The following is a 14,209-nucleotide window of genomic DNA, read 5'->3' as shown; positions in this document are numbered from 1 at the left end:
AACTTTAATATTATCATCTAAGTGTAAAACGTGATATATAAATGTCCACAGTGTCCTAGCAATTGAAGTCACCTCGGGGTGTACGAAAATCTGTGTGCCATCACAAACAGGTATCTACTTACTTTATTGAACTGAAGAAGTGTATTTTTATTGTTGCCAATTGCTCCCTTCTAAAGAACGCTTATTCTAAAACTGACTGTTAAATTAATACATAATGATGTAATCAGGAAACCATGAGTGCAAGTTTTATTTGGATACTTGTCGCTGTGAAACTCTGTTGCAACCCTACAGCTCACATTGACCCCTCTTGAGATAAGCTTAGCTGCTCAGTCACTCTACCAACTTGTGTAGTACAGACTTATACCAAAGGTTGGGTTACCTATTGCTAAGAGGACAAGGCTGGTGTAGTCTCCCACAGGGTTACTACATACAATCTTGCCTAACACCCATGTCTTTTTGTTTTGCTGACGTTCACTTAGGGCTTACTGTGGTAGAGGTTTGGCTGGTACTTTGTGCTGCTAAGAGAAGGTTTTCTGTAAAATTGTCATCCTGTTTCTCTGTTTTCAGGAGCTTGATGGGCTTATCGAAATCAACCGTATGACGCACAAGCTGCTGAGTCGATACTTGACCTTGGACAGCTTTGATGCTATGTTCAGAGAAGCTAATCATAACGTGTCTGCCCCCTACGGCAGAATCACTCTTCATGTCTTCTGGGAACTCAACTACGACTTTCTCCCAAACTACTGTTACAATGGATCAACTTACAGGTAATTGATCATATGCATTGATTAGGATCTATAGATACATCAGGTCAGATAAGTGCCACTAAGCCATCTCGGCGGCTCATTTCCTTGTCCGTTGGAAAACAGTAGATCATACTCGGTACCTAGCTCTGTCCCTATTCTGCTACTACATTTTCCTCCCTGTTCCTTCTAACCCTTTTAATGTTTTTGTTTGCAAAGATATAATTGCAACAAAACATTAATCTCTAATTCAAAGGGTGATAATGACATACACAAATGATTAACTGCTGTCCAACCTCTACAAGTGGGAACCTCTACAAGTGGGAAGGCACAGTATTTTTTGAGAGTGCATGTGTTTCAGTGTGTTTCGTTGCATTAAAGACTATTGTAACATAAGCACTTGTGAAAACATTATGTTGTGGTATGTATCCGCCAGAGCTAGTTACATTATGAGAGGCGCAATAATCTCTGATCCTTGAGTTTAACTTGGAAACTCTTACAGGTTTCCTAATCATTTGCTATTAACATGCTGTCATAAGTGCAGTCTTCATAATCTGATATATTTGGTTGCTTTCCCTTCATAGAAGTCTATGGAACTCCCAACCTTTTGCTCTTTGTACCTGACCTAATTTTTGGGTGCAAGGTAAGCCTTTTTGCTATCCTTCCTTGCTTAACTCATCTGTTTTGGGAGCACTAGTACGTCCCTATGGCTATCTGTGCACTGCAAAACTGCCTCCATTGTGAAATTCCAATTTAGACCACACGCATAACCTTACAGTGTACAGTAGGGATACTTTGTGTCCCTTTTAGATTTGTCTTTTGCTACTTTGTTACTTGCATGATCATGATTTCTCCAAGATAGGCTGGAGACAGCAGATCTTTTTGTACAATGTTTTTTGACATTCTCGCATTCACTTTTTGCATTTTATTGCAGAAGGCCATTTATAGTACCATATACCACAAGATTTCATCCTGTCCTTTGGCCATCTTGTCTTTTGGCCTTCTTCCTGCCCTCGAAGGGCTAGATTTGCCATATATGGTTAGCCCTTTCCTGGGCAAAGTTTCTGCTTTCTTGGGCAAAGCGGCGATTTGTGTTTCTGGCTGGATATGGGGGCCAGTACTGTCTGTTGCAGTCCAAATTAGGGCCAAGGTGTGTCTGTTGCTGGACAAATCTGGTGGCTGGAGGCTGTCCATGATTGGACTGCCTCCGCCGGGTTTGCGGGCGACTTCAGCTCGAATCCAGGCTAAAAGAACTTCTCCTGCAACTGTTCATCATTTATTTTCAAGTTTGTTTATTGGCATTTATCATAAAAACAGTGACACTTGGCAGGTCAATCATGCCATACAATGCAAACTCTTTGGAATAGTATAATAATGAACAAAGGTGAGGGGGGATAGAAAAGAAAGAGGAAGAGGGAAAGGAAGAGGAAAGAAGGGGAAGAAAAGAAAGGAAAAAAAAAGGGGGGTCTTCATCATCAATTTACCGAGTATGCAGTAGGGGGGTGCTATAGGGAAGGGGGGGATTCTTGAGTGCAGCAATTTCCTTAGATGTTTAGGGGCCTCCCTCGTGGGTTTCTAGGTTTCTGCAGTTCTGCATGGTCCAGTTAGTGTTTGCTCATGGGGGTTTATCATCTGAGGGGTAGATTATTGTTCTAACTATCTCCCTCCATGCTTCTAGGGTGAAGCTGGACTCGTCGGTGGATCTGGCAACGCCATCTTCCCACGCCCTAGTTTCTGCGTTAATCCATCTGGTAAGCTTGCTGTGCCAGGCGTTATGTCTGGGCCCCGCTGACTTTTTCCAGGCCATGGTGATATGTCTTTTGGCCAGGAGGCACAATAGGTTCATTAATTTCACCCGATGTTTAAGTTTGGCCGGTCTGGGGTACGTACCTAAAAGGCATTCTTCGGGAGTCCATCTGTAATTGGAGGTTCCTGCCTTCTCGTATGTCAACTTGACTTTTGCCCATAGGGATTGGACTGTGTTGCACTCCCAGAACATATGTCTGAGATCAGCCCTGTCCGCTTTGCACCACGGGCAGTTAGGGCTGTCATTCGTGTTAAATGTCGCAAGCCTCTGTGGAGTGAGGTATGTCCGGTGCAGGACGTTTAGTTGTATAAAGCGGAATCTGTGGTTCCTTGATGCGGCCTTGGGAAATGCTAGCGCCCTGCTCCATTCTCCCTCCGAGAGTTCTCTGCCAGTGTCTGTTTCCCATTTACTTTTCAGGGTCTCTCCATTTGGATTGGGGTTATCATTGAGATGTCCGTACATTTGGGAGACCAGTTTCTGTCCCTCGCCTAGGTTATATAATAAAGTTGTGAGGGGATCAGGTTTGGGTTCTTCTGGCCAGGTGTCCCATTTGTGTCTTGCTATTTCGCGTATCTTCCGATACCACAAGTATTGACTAGTGGGTATCCCGTCCATGTTCTGTAGTGTGCTGAACTCTTTAAAGGAGCCTTCTTCGTATAGATCTCCCCACGTGTAAACTCCCTGCATCTCCCACACCCTGAGGTGTAACAAGTCTGTGTCTGACCTGCACAGGTCCCAAATCATTGGTATTTCTGGGGAGTACAGGTGTGTTAGGTTTCTTAGTGATTTCGTTCTTTGCCAAATGTGTTTCCCCAGGGTGGCTATAAAGGGTGTGTCGCTCATTTGGTGCCCAAATAAGTTCTTTCAGTTGCAGTGGAGAGATCAGGGACTGTAGCAGGGGAGTTTCAGATGTGTTCTCGTCGGCTAGCCATTTGGACACAAAGCTGAGTTGGGCTGCTAGATAATATTTTCCCAAATGCGGGAGTTGGATTCCGCCGTGAGCATATTGTAGGACTAGCGTGGATTGTGCTATTCTATGCCTGCCCTGCCCCCAAATGAATTCTCGAGTTATGGACCCTAATAGGTGTAAGAACGGGCTCTTGATGTAATACTGTACATTTTGGAACCTATACAGGAGCCTATGGAGGACAATCCTTTTGGTTATCGAAATTCTCCCCATTGCTGACAGTGGGAGTTTTGCCCAGAAGGACATTGATCTGCACAGTGCGGGTATTGCTGCATTTGTGTTATGCTCGTGCATCAGTTGGGGAGTGTGCATAATCTGGATGCCCAAATAGCGGAACTTGGTGGTCTGCCACTGTATCTCTAGAGTTGGGAGCTCCTCCGAGCATCTGTCTTTAAGGCCTGCTAGTGGGAATAGGCAGGACTTTGCCTTGTTGAATTTTATGCCTGAGACTTTGGAGAAGTTGTCAAGAACCTCCAGCATAGTTGGGACATTGAGATGCGGGTCTCTGACGTACAGAAGCACATCGTCTGCGTAAAGTGAAATGATGTGGTCCATCTCCCCTAGCCTTATACCGGCATCAAAAAATTGTTTACGAAAATAAATAGCTATAGGTTCTAGCCCCAATATATAAAGCATGGGGGATAGCGGGCAGTCTTGCCGGGTACCTCTGCATATCTGCCAAACTTCTGACACGTGTTTCCCAGTTTTTACCCGTGCCCTTGGTTCAGTGCAGAGTATTCGGATCCACCTGATAAATCGTGGGCCAAACCCGAATTCTTTCAGGACCGCTAATAGCCACTCCCAAAATATGGAATCGAATGCCTTGATGGCGTCTAGTGATAACAGGGCGTAAGGTTCAGTGCTCGCGTCTGTTTGTGCAATGATGTGTTGAAGTCTGCGTAAGTTCATGGTCGTGTTCCGACCTGGGACAAACCCACATTGATCCGAGTGTACAATATCCCCTATCTGTCTGGACAGTCTCTGGGCTAGGATTGTGGTTAGCAATTTAACATCATGATTGAGCATAGCCAGCGGGCGATATGAGTTGCATTGCTCCGCCGGCTTGTTTGGCTTAAGGACTGGGATTACTAGAGTTTCCCTCATGCTGTCAGGTAAGATGCCTCGTTCGTATATATCCTGGACGACCTCATGTAAGAGTGGTATCAGGGAGGAACTATTACTATTTATAAAATTCCGAGGGTAACCCATCGCTCCCGGGAGCCTTGGTCGTAGCTTGTGTTTTAATCGCTTCAGCAATGTCTTCTGTGGTAATATCTGCCTCTAGTGCTTCGGCCTGTGCTGGAGAGAGCCTGGGTAGCCCGATCTCTTCTAAGGTATCCGCTATTTGGTCCCCAGATATTTCTATTTCGTGAGAGTATAAGTGCTTGTAATAGTTCTTAAAGGTATCATTTATTTCCTGTTGGGTCTGGTATGTGTTGCCCTGTTCGTCTTGGATCAGGGTAATGGTGTGTCTGGGATGTTCCTTCCTGCAGAGCCAGGCCAGGAGCCTACTAGGTCTGTCTGCTTCTGTGTGTGTGCCCTGTTTGTTCTGGTGGCAAAATCAAACTTAGCAAGCCTGCCCCAAGCGGTCGAGCATTCCTCGCAGAGTGCTCTAAGTCTGTCTTCGTGTCGTTGTGGGTCTGTGAGGTCCTTACAAAGCCTCTCAATCTCTGACTCGTCCTGCTCTAATTCTTCGCATAGTGATCTTCTGATGCCACCTGCTTTTGCCATGACCTCTCCCCTGGTCACTATCTTTAAAGCCTCCCATACCGTGCTTACATAGTCTACGCTTTCCTTGTTTAGTTCTATGTAGTCGTCTATCGTGTCCTGCAGCTCATCTCTGAATGCTTGGTCCAACAGGGCCGTTGTTGGCATGTGCCACATAGGGATGGGGGGCCTGGGGCCAGTGTGGTTCCAATTAACTATTAGGGGGAAGTGGTCCGAGATTGTCCTTCCCAGGTATTCTTCTCCCCCCATCTGAGGTAAGTGTTCTCTACCAACAAAGATGTAATCCAGCCTCGTATGGAGGCCATGTGGGGATGAGAAGTACGAGTAGTTTCGTGTGTGGGGATGAAGCTCCCTCCATATATCAGCCAAGTCTAGCCTGTCTATCAGCGTGTTTAGCGCTGTCGTGGCAGCCATAGTGGTGGTAGGCGGCGGTAACGACCTATCCAGCGTGGGGTCTCGCACGCAATTGAAATCCCCTCCCCAGATGAAGAGGCTGTCTCTGTGTGGAGTTATTTCGTTCATCGAGGCCATGTAGGCGAGGATGCTGTTGTTAGGTAGATAAGTGTTCACTATGCATAGCTCTTGCTGTTCGATGTGACCCCATACAATCACATATCTGCCCTCTGGATCGCTAACAAATTTGGATAGTCGGAAAGGGAGTTGGGGGTGAATCCATGTATATACCCCTCTAGCATATTTCGAGTAAGCAGTTCCAAACCCCTGTCCCCCCCCCAAATGTTCCTGAAGTTTGCCCATAGATATCGCCGTGCAGTGCGTTTCTTGTAAGAGCGCTATTCCCACCTTTTTCCTGTGTAAGTATGACTTGATTCTATTCCTTCAAAGGTAGGTGCCGAGGCCCCTCACATTCCATGTCATTATTTTTACTTCCCTTGCCATGTTACTTTAGGTTCGGAGTTGCTAGTTACACTGTCCTGTAGGGAGGTTACCCACATAGTGTCTTCCTCCCCAGCCCTTTCCCCCCCTTTTCCATGTCGATGTTTTCTGGAGACTTACCAACTGTTAATACTTTCATCCGAACAAATGAATAACCAAAAACGTTTAACTGCAAACTGCCCCCAGCAGTTGCTTCTAACTTGCAGCGCTCAGGGGCTCCTGAGCCTTCTGGGCCTCTCCAGGCCTTTCGGTGCGAGTGGTGTGTAGACATTTGACCTGCACTTTCCGTGAGGGGGTGTGTCAGCGGTGTATTTGCTCGTGGTTCTTTGTGGTCCTGCCCGACGTAGCTATATTCGCAGTGCGGTCCTTTGTAATATCTGGTTAAGCGTGTCCTCTCCAGCGTGGGACCTTCCATAGGTGTTCATTTCGTTGTCGTTCACTTCTCTTTTATCTGCTTTTCTGTGGGTCCTCTCCGTTCTCCGCTAGGTTGTTGTGCTCCATCCACATGGTTACCGCCGCTGGGGTCTCTAGGAAGATTGCCTTCCCTTTGTAGAAAACTTTAAGGCGAGATGGGTATAGCAACATGTATTTTATGTCAAGTGTTCGTAGCCTGGCTTTCACTGGTATGAAAGAATTTCTGGCTCGCTGTACCATGGGGGTATAGTCAGGGTATATGACTATTCTGGAGTCCTGCCTTCTGATCTCTTCGCCTTCTCTGGAGTGTCGTAGTATCGTTTCCCTATCGCGGAAATTGAGGATTTTCGCTATTATCGGGTGCGGGTGCGACCCCGGCGGGGGACGCTTTTGAAGAGATCTGTGGGCGCGCTCCACTGAGAACCCCTGGGAGAGTTTTCCCGCCCCTATTTCTTGTAACAGCAACATCTCTATAAAGTCTGTAGGGTCCGAGCCCTCCATGTCCTCCGGGACCCCCAAGATCCTAACATTATTGCGCCGAGTGCGCCCCTCCGCATCCTCAGATCTCGCCTCCAGCCTTGCTACTTTCAGTTCCAATTCTGTTACCTTTGCCTTCAGGTCTGAGGTGTTAGCGACGTTGCCTCGCAGGGTAGCTTCATTCGTATTTACTCTTTCCGTTAGGTTGCGGGCATACTGGCGCATAAGTTGCATGTCCGCCCAAATTTCCTCTATTTTAGTTTCAATAGAGGTACGTAGTGCTGCAATAGCTTGGAGGACTTGGGTGTCTTTAGGTTCTGTTTCCAGCTGTGGTGACACTGAATTGGGATTGGGATTGGGGTCCTGTTGCAGCGGCTGCTTGGGCCTGACCGTTCTGTAGGAGTCCATTGTCGTTGATAGTTTTGTCTTTGTTTTAGGGGGGGGGCGTCTCTGCCTTTAAGTCCAGTGTACTTCCTCCCTGTGCTCCACTTGATCAGCCCAGCCTGCCCCCAGGTCTATTAACGGAGTAACAGCATGTGTGATAAGATTCTAGTTCCGTGACTCACTGTTTGTTCTGGGCCGAGCCCCTCTCCCTCCGCGGTTGGGCGTCCTCTGATTCGTGGGTCACGCTGGGTGGTATCACCGAGCCCCAGTTCTCCTCATTCGGTCGCCTCCCGCCGCCTGCCTTCTCCGACGAGGGCCATTCGTTTTTCCCGCTTCATGCGGCATTCAAGAGTCTCCGTCCACTATCCCTCTGTCCGAGGGTCCGCCTCTTCCTCCGCTGCAGGAAGCCTCCGGATCTGAACACCTCCCAGGCCCAGAAGCGTTGCACTGCTCAGCGGGTGTAGAAGGTGCAGGTAGGTGAGAGTATTTCCTCTCCTTCTCGGCGGGACCTCTCCGTTCAGGACCGCCAAGTCTCATCAGCGGCAGCGAGCGCCGCAGGCGCCGCCATCTTGGATGTCAGGAGGGCGCCTCTCCCTCCGCTCCGTTCAAGACTTTGTTAGGTCCGATTTCGTTTCGGAGTAGGGCCGAGTCAGGGGGGAGAGGTTCCCCTTTCCGCAAATGTGATTACCAATGCTGTCCGTGAAGTTTTTACTGCGTAATTCCGCTCGTTTCAGGTTCTCGGCCAGGAGCGCCACGGGTGCTCGTCCTCACTGCATGCGTGCTGGCCATGCCCCCCTGCAACTGTTCATCATATAGTGATCAGAGCCAAGACCCCTCGGAAGGGGAGCATCCCACTGAAGACGTGGAATTTGTCATTGCACCCATTCAGCATTTGTTGAGGAGAATTTTCTTTTCTGTGCCAATTCCCTTTAACCATAGAGACCTCCAGCTCTTTTGCTGGACACAGGGCTTTTTAATTTTTGGTCCTGAGTGAGTGGGACCATTTTTTCACTCACTGCTTTTTTTTCCTGACTATGATTTTCGATGTTCCTTACTGTTTTATGGAGTCTGGTAAACTCCATTGGCATCTGCGTTTGCATTGTGACACAGAGCACCTTTCTTGCAGTGCCACTGAGCAGTCCCTTGGACTTCTCTTAATGTTTAACTACATTTTCTTGGGTGAACTACTGTTCCCAAGAATAGTAAGATGACCCCTGCCTTACCTACCTTTACTTTATGGATCCAGCACACACCGCCCTACGTAGAGTGCTGGGGAATTACATAGTAACTCCTTTAACCCATTCCTCATGTAACATTTTGTTACACTAAATCAACTTGAATACTGGTGGTAGTGGTTTCTTTTTTACTACCTAGTTGTGTGCATCTGCAGACAAGTAGCTGCAGGCTGATAACTCAGCTGCAGTGCTGCACCCAAGGGTGACCATTTTCTCAAAATGGCCCCCATCTTTTTTTTCGCCATTTCTTTATGGTTTCTTCTGGGCTTTTACTCTGTTGTTTGCATCAGGTTTGAGTCCTTGGTGTATGTTGCCTTTGGCGGGCTTCAGCCCACCCTGACTCCAGTGTGTCTGGAAAGGCAGGAAGTGAGTGAGGGTCCCGAAACTTCCCTGTCCTTTCTCTCTAGGTGTGCCTGAGTGAAACCAGTTCCTATTGGCTGGCTAGCTGTCTTGAATGACAGCCACTCTGATGTGCGATTGACCAGCCTAGCGCTGTGAATGAATGGGAACTTGTGGGCTGGTCAATCGCAAGGTTTTTGGCACTAAGAGCCGAGTCGACCACTGGAGGACAACATCCGAAGCAGTAGACTAGAAAAAATGCCAGCAGCACCCTCCTGGACCGTGAAGTGCCATTGAAGACCTGCAGCTGTGCTGACCCGGTTTTCGAATAGACAGGGAAGACCTGTAAAGGACTTCCTCTCTTAGGCTGGTGGGACCAACTAGACAAGCTCTATTTTGGTGCAATCCCCGACTTCCCGTGACTTTCCAAGGCTGCAGAAGTCCAAAACCCAGGGTAGCTCAACCATCTGTGAGTGCATTGTCCTCTGAAGTCCGAATTCGGCCAGGTCTTCATAGGCATCCAGAGGACCCTACAGGAGCAAAAAATCTGCATCCAGAGTCCCCTCGCCAAAGTTCAGGACTAAGGGATCAAGGTGATCCTAACCAAAGCTTTTTGCTCTCTGTTGGTGCCGAGAAAAAGGTGCCAAAACCACAGACGCTGAATCGACGGCAATCCATTGCTGCCGAGACCCTCTCTGGAGTGCTAAACGCAGGAGCTCGCCAGACGTCCTCCCTTTAGTCACCACGACCAAGGACCAGTAACAAGGGTCTGCAGCATTGCATCCAGTTGGAACACATTCTTCATTTCAAAGGTACTGCGGGCTTGGGGTATAATATCCTTTTGCCATTTGGGGTTACTGCTATCTTTGGGAGTACGATTTAACCTACATTAAGTTGACCTCGATTTACCTGCACTGGCCTTGCAGCTTGTGTTTTCTAAAGGTGACTCCTATTGAGTTGCTGTGATTTCTCTTTTGAATACTTTTCTTTTTTTAACTTTTATTTTTGTAGGGGGAACAGGGGTCGGCAGCGTCGGAGTTCGAGGTTAAGATGTTAATAGGGCTGCAGTGAAGACACAATGGGGCCAGTAGCTGCCTCAGCCCTCTATCGTCGGATACACAAGGATAGTAATGTGTTGTGCTGTCCGACCACTGGAGTAGTGATGAGTGGTAGTGGCAGAGATTTACTATCTACTAGTCCAGCAGCTCTTGATCGTTGAGAAAACGAGGTTGTGGGCCCTCAGGCAGTCGAGCACAGAAGCAGATGGGGCCCAGGGCCCTGCCAGCCCTGCCAAGCCTCATTAGATATTGGGGCCCATGAGGCCAGGTGTAGCAACACCCCACAGTCCAGTCCAGTCAGCAGGGGCCAGATATTGATGAGGCAGGCCAGGTCCCCACTCAGCCCGAACACACCCCAATGGAACAGACAGTTGCAGCGCTGTGCCTACGCCAGGGAAGGAGTAATGATGAATAGAGGACCAGCGGGGGAGTTGGTCGCACAAGCAGCAATTGTGGCCCAGAGTTAACCCCCCCCCACAGCTCCTCACCTGCCCCGCAAGCGCGCACGTCCCAGCTTGCGGGGTGCAACCTCCCGGGTTCGTCAGCATCCGACAACTGCAGGCATAGATGGCTCCAGGGGGCGAGGGGCCTGACACCAGCCAGGAACGCCGGGTGCGCGGCCCAAGGAGGTGATCCCCTGTCCAGCAGAGACACGTGGTCTCCAAAGCGGCAGGGCCGGCCCGCAGCACCAATGAGTGTGCAGATGAGGCGGCCGCCGGAGCCGGTCCGGACGCAGCTGCACCCTCCTGGACACAGCCCAGTCAGCAGGCCGAGTCGACGCGGGCCCAAGGGGGGTCGCAGACACGGCCGCACTCACAGATGCGGTACGGGGAACAAGCGGGCAAAGTTCCGGCGCGCCGCCGACAGCAGGCGCAGCCCCTCGCCGCGGCAACAGAGGGCGGACCAAGGCCAAATGCGAGGTGGCGCTGGGGTCCACATGCGTGACCAGGCCGCGACCAGCTGTCAGCCGCTGCTGGTCCTCCGAAGTCCGGATACAGTCAGGATTAAGATTGAGCCTCCAGCAGGGTGTTAGTAATCCGGGCCAGTTTGAGACGATGGTACCGACGCGGACCGCTGATATAACCACATGGAGATCTGTGGCTAGGCAGCCATTTTTCGGGTCCCCTGACCCCCTTCTCTTTTAAATACTGACTATTTAAGAACATTTTTCTAAGAAGAAGAAGAGCATCAAAACTTTGACTTTGCCCATTGACTTTGGCTGTCCTGGCTCCCTAAATGCCTCTTCTGAACGTATTGGCTTTGGCAGTGCTTGTTCCCTTACAGGTTTTCAATGTTGAACACTTTAATGCTGGGATAATAGACTGCCTGCATCGCTTTAGGAGAATCTAACTGTTCTTATAATTTATCAGTCTGTTGTGATGTAACCCTAACCTTTCCTTCCTTAAATAACTCAATACTGCAAATGTGTTACCTATATAAATGTTATAGTGACCTCAACCGACGTCACCTCTGGGTGCTGGAACACGTGTAACATATGAATGAATTACTCACCTGCTTTATTGTTCACTTTTTTAATTGAATCCTATCTTGGGATTTAATGTTACAACTAATTGCTTCATTTTAAAGAATGCTTTAAATATCTTTGTGTATAAATAATTTATTATAACTTTAAGTATTTACTTGGATACTTGCGTTTACTGATTACATTGTACAGCTCTACAGCTCACATTACCCCTCTTAAGATAAGCCTGGCTGCTCAGTCACACTACCAACAACTTGTGTAGTACAGACCTTTAGTAAAAGGTGGGTTACCTAAATACCAAGAGATAAGTATTGTAGTCCCACACCAGTTGGACTGCACCAAATCTTACCTAGCAATCCTTCCTAAAAACGTTTACTTACGAGATATTAGCAAACACCACCTTATGCGGATCCACCTTCTCTCTGCTCATGTGACTTTCTATTCACAGTGACAACCCTAAAGTTTTGGCTGGTGACAGTGGATGTGTTATACCAGCTGTGGTGCTATTTCTACCGTAGAATGTATTCAGACCTGGTTATGCAATAAAGGGTTACCTATGTCCTATAATGGTGACTCGTGTCTTTTTTTTCGCCATTTCCTGCATGATTGTCCTTTGTTAGCCCTTCTACCATTCTGGGAGTGGGGAGGTCTGAATGTGTGTTTTTCCTTTGGCGGAAACCCTTTGGTGTCTGTGAAAACAAAGTGGAGGGCCTGGGGGGAGGGCTCACTCCCCTGTCCTTTGTCTGTCAGAGTGCCTGAATGGAACCAGTTCCCACTGGGGTGCTAGCTGTCCTGATTGGACAGCCCACCCCCCCACCCCCTTTCTGTATGCTGCTGGGAGCATTTGCACAGTAGTGAATGATAAATCTGGATAAATGTTGAGGTTCCTGAGGCAGAAGGGAAGTCGACCACTGGAACAGAATATCCGAAGCTGAAGACGACCAGACGCCTGCAGATCCTTCCAGTAACCGTGAAGTGACCACTGCTGTCCTGACCCCATTTTCAAATCGTCAGAAGAGCTCTGCAGAGGACAACTCCTTCCCTTTGGCTTGTGGTAACAAGCCCTGAGACGAACTGCTGATCGAGCCATCGCCTGAGATGACCTCCCAGGACTGCAAACCGTGAATACCATGGGACCTCCGACCCATTTGCAGTGCAATGTCCTTGCAAGCCCGAATCCGCCCAGAACTTTGGTGAGCTCCAGTTGTATTTCCAGAGGCACAGATCAACTCATCCAAGTCTCCTCACCAGAATGCAGGTCTGAAGAACAGATTAAGATCAACCGGGCGATAACCGTCCTGTGTTGGAGCTGATAAAAAGGTGCAAAAATACAGACTGACGTGGGAGACCCAAGAAATCCGTGCTGAGTCCTTTCTCGTGACTGCTGCTGTGACATCCCATTTAAAGTCCTTCCTACTGCTACGTCCCATCCCCTTTCCTTCAACTGTAGGGGCATCACTCGCTAGGGACGGGAGACGGAACCTTTTTCACCAGAAAAATCAACTTCCCCTTTAAATTTAGATGCGCGCGGCCATGGGAGCATGCGCTCCCCTGACTCCGCCACCGGCGCCACTCCAGAGTCTTCTTTTCTGCCTCGACAGGAACGGACCGCTTTCACCAGCGCTCCCCGGTTTAGGCCTCCGGCCTAGTAATTCCACATGCTCTTCCCCGGGGAAGTACTTTTGTCTTCTTTTTTCTTGTCTCTAATTCAGGTTCCTCTGGCGCCACGCTCCTCCCCGGCGCATGTCAACGTCAGCGGGCTTCAGCAGGTGTCCAGCCTGCGAGGGGCTATTCCCTACGTCTGACCCCGCGCTCTTTGCCTCGGCCCTGACCACGAGTGGGGGGGGGTTGTACCACGTGTGACACGCTCACACTCTGAAGAACAGGCCCAGTCGGTGGAGGGAGCTCTTTAGAAGGTCACGCATAAGTCCAGGCCCAAGGTAGGGGCACTGTTTTCATCAGCACCCCGCAAAGGCGACGCCTTCCCAAGGAAGCGCCTGAACGGGAGGGACCTATCTGGTTCTAGTACCAGCGCAGGTACCGAAGCTGCTTCAACTACCGGCCGCCAGGTCGAGGGATTGAGAGATCTTACTGGTGACTTTGCTGCGGGATCGCAAGGTACTATTACCGGGTTTCTGCCCGAGGAGCTACGGCCTAGTACTGGACAGATGTCTGAGGGGGCGCCTGTGCGCAGCACTACTGGCAACAAAGCCGAAGGCACTCTGCCTACCAGGCCCGGTCCTGAGGTGCAGGGTAGGCCTCAACCTCTACCGCCAAGAGTCCAGGAAGAGGTCGCGTCCAGAGTGGCAAGTGCCACTACATAGGCACATGGCATGCACCCTGACAAAATGGCCGCCGGGCCAGACATAATGATGGCTCGCCCGACACCATCCCCCTTCGTGGACCAGGTAGGGGAACAAGTGTTAAGGTGGGACTGGTCTTCGCCGGGCACGTGGCCTATGGCATACCCATCAACGTCGCAGGTCAGATACACCCTGCATGCAGCAAGGATGAGTGTGCCCAGGTCCAACGCTTATGAGGTCTCCACAGAGGGGCATCATCCTCAAGGATGTGATCAGGGACATGCTCCCTCCAGTCTTGCCGCTAGCAGCCAGTGCCACTCTTATTTATTTATTTATTTATTCGCATTTGTTAAGCGCACATCAGACCGAAGGCATCG

General features: G+C 49.3%; 1 protein-coding gene across 1 annotated transcript in view; it reads left to right on the top strand.

Moving 5' to 3' along the window:
- The window catches only part of CYFIP1 (cytoplasmic FMR1 interacting protein 1), a 1,181,635-nt gene that overhangs the window by 768,254 nt on the left and 399,172 nt on the right, over positions 1–14,209 (top strand). Inside the window, 1 exon segment of the mRNA XM_069636612.1 lies at positions 568–767. Coding sequence (XP_069492713.1) covers positions 568–767 — 200 coding nt within the window.

The sequence above is a fragment of the Ambystoma mexicanum genome, chromosome 7p, assembly GCF_040938575.1.
Source record: "Ambystoma mexicanum isolate Mex_15411 chromosome 7p, UKY_AmexF1_1, whole genome shotgun sequence".
NCBI classification, from domain to species: Eukaryota; Metazoa; Chordata; class Amphibia; order Caudata; family Ambystomatidae; genus Ambystoma; species Ambystoma mexicanum.
This window is presented reverse-complemented; position numbering and strand designations above follow the sequence as displayed.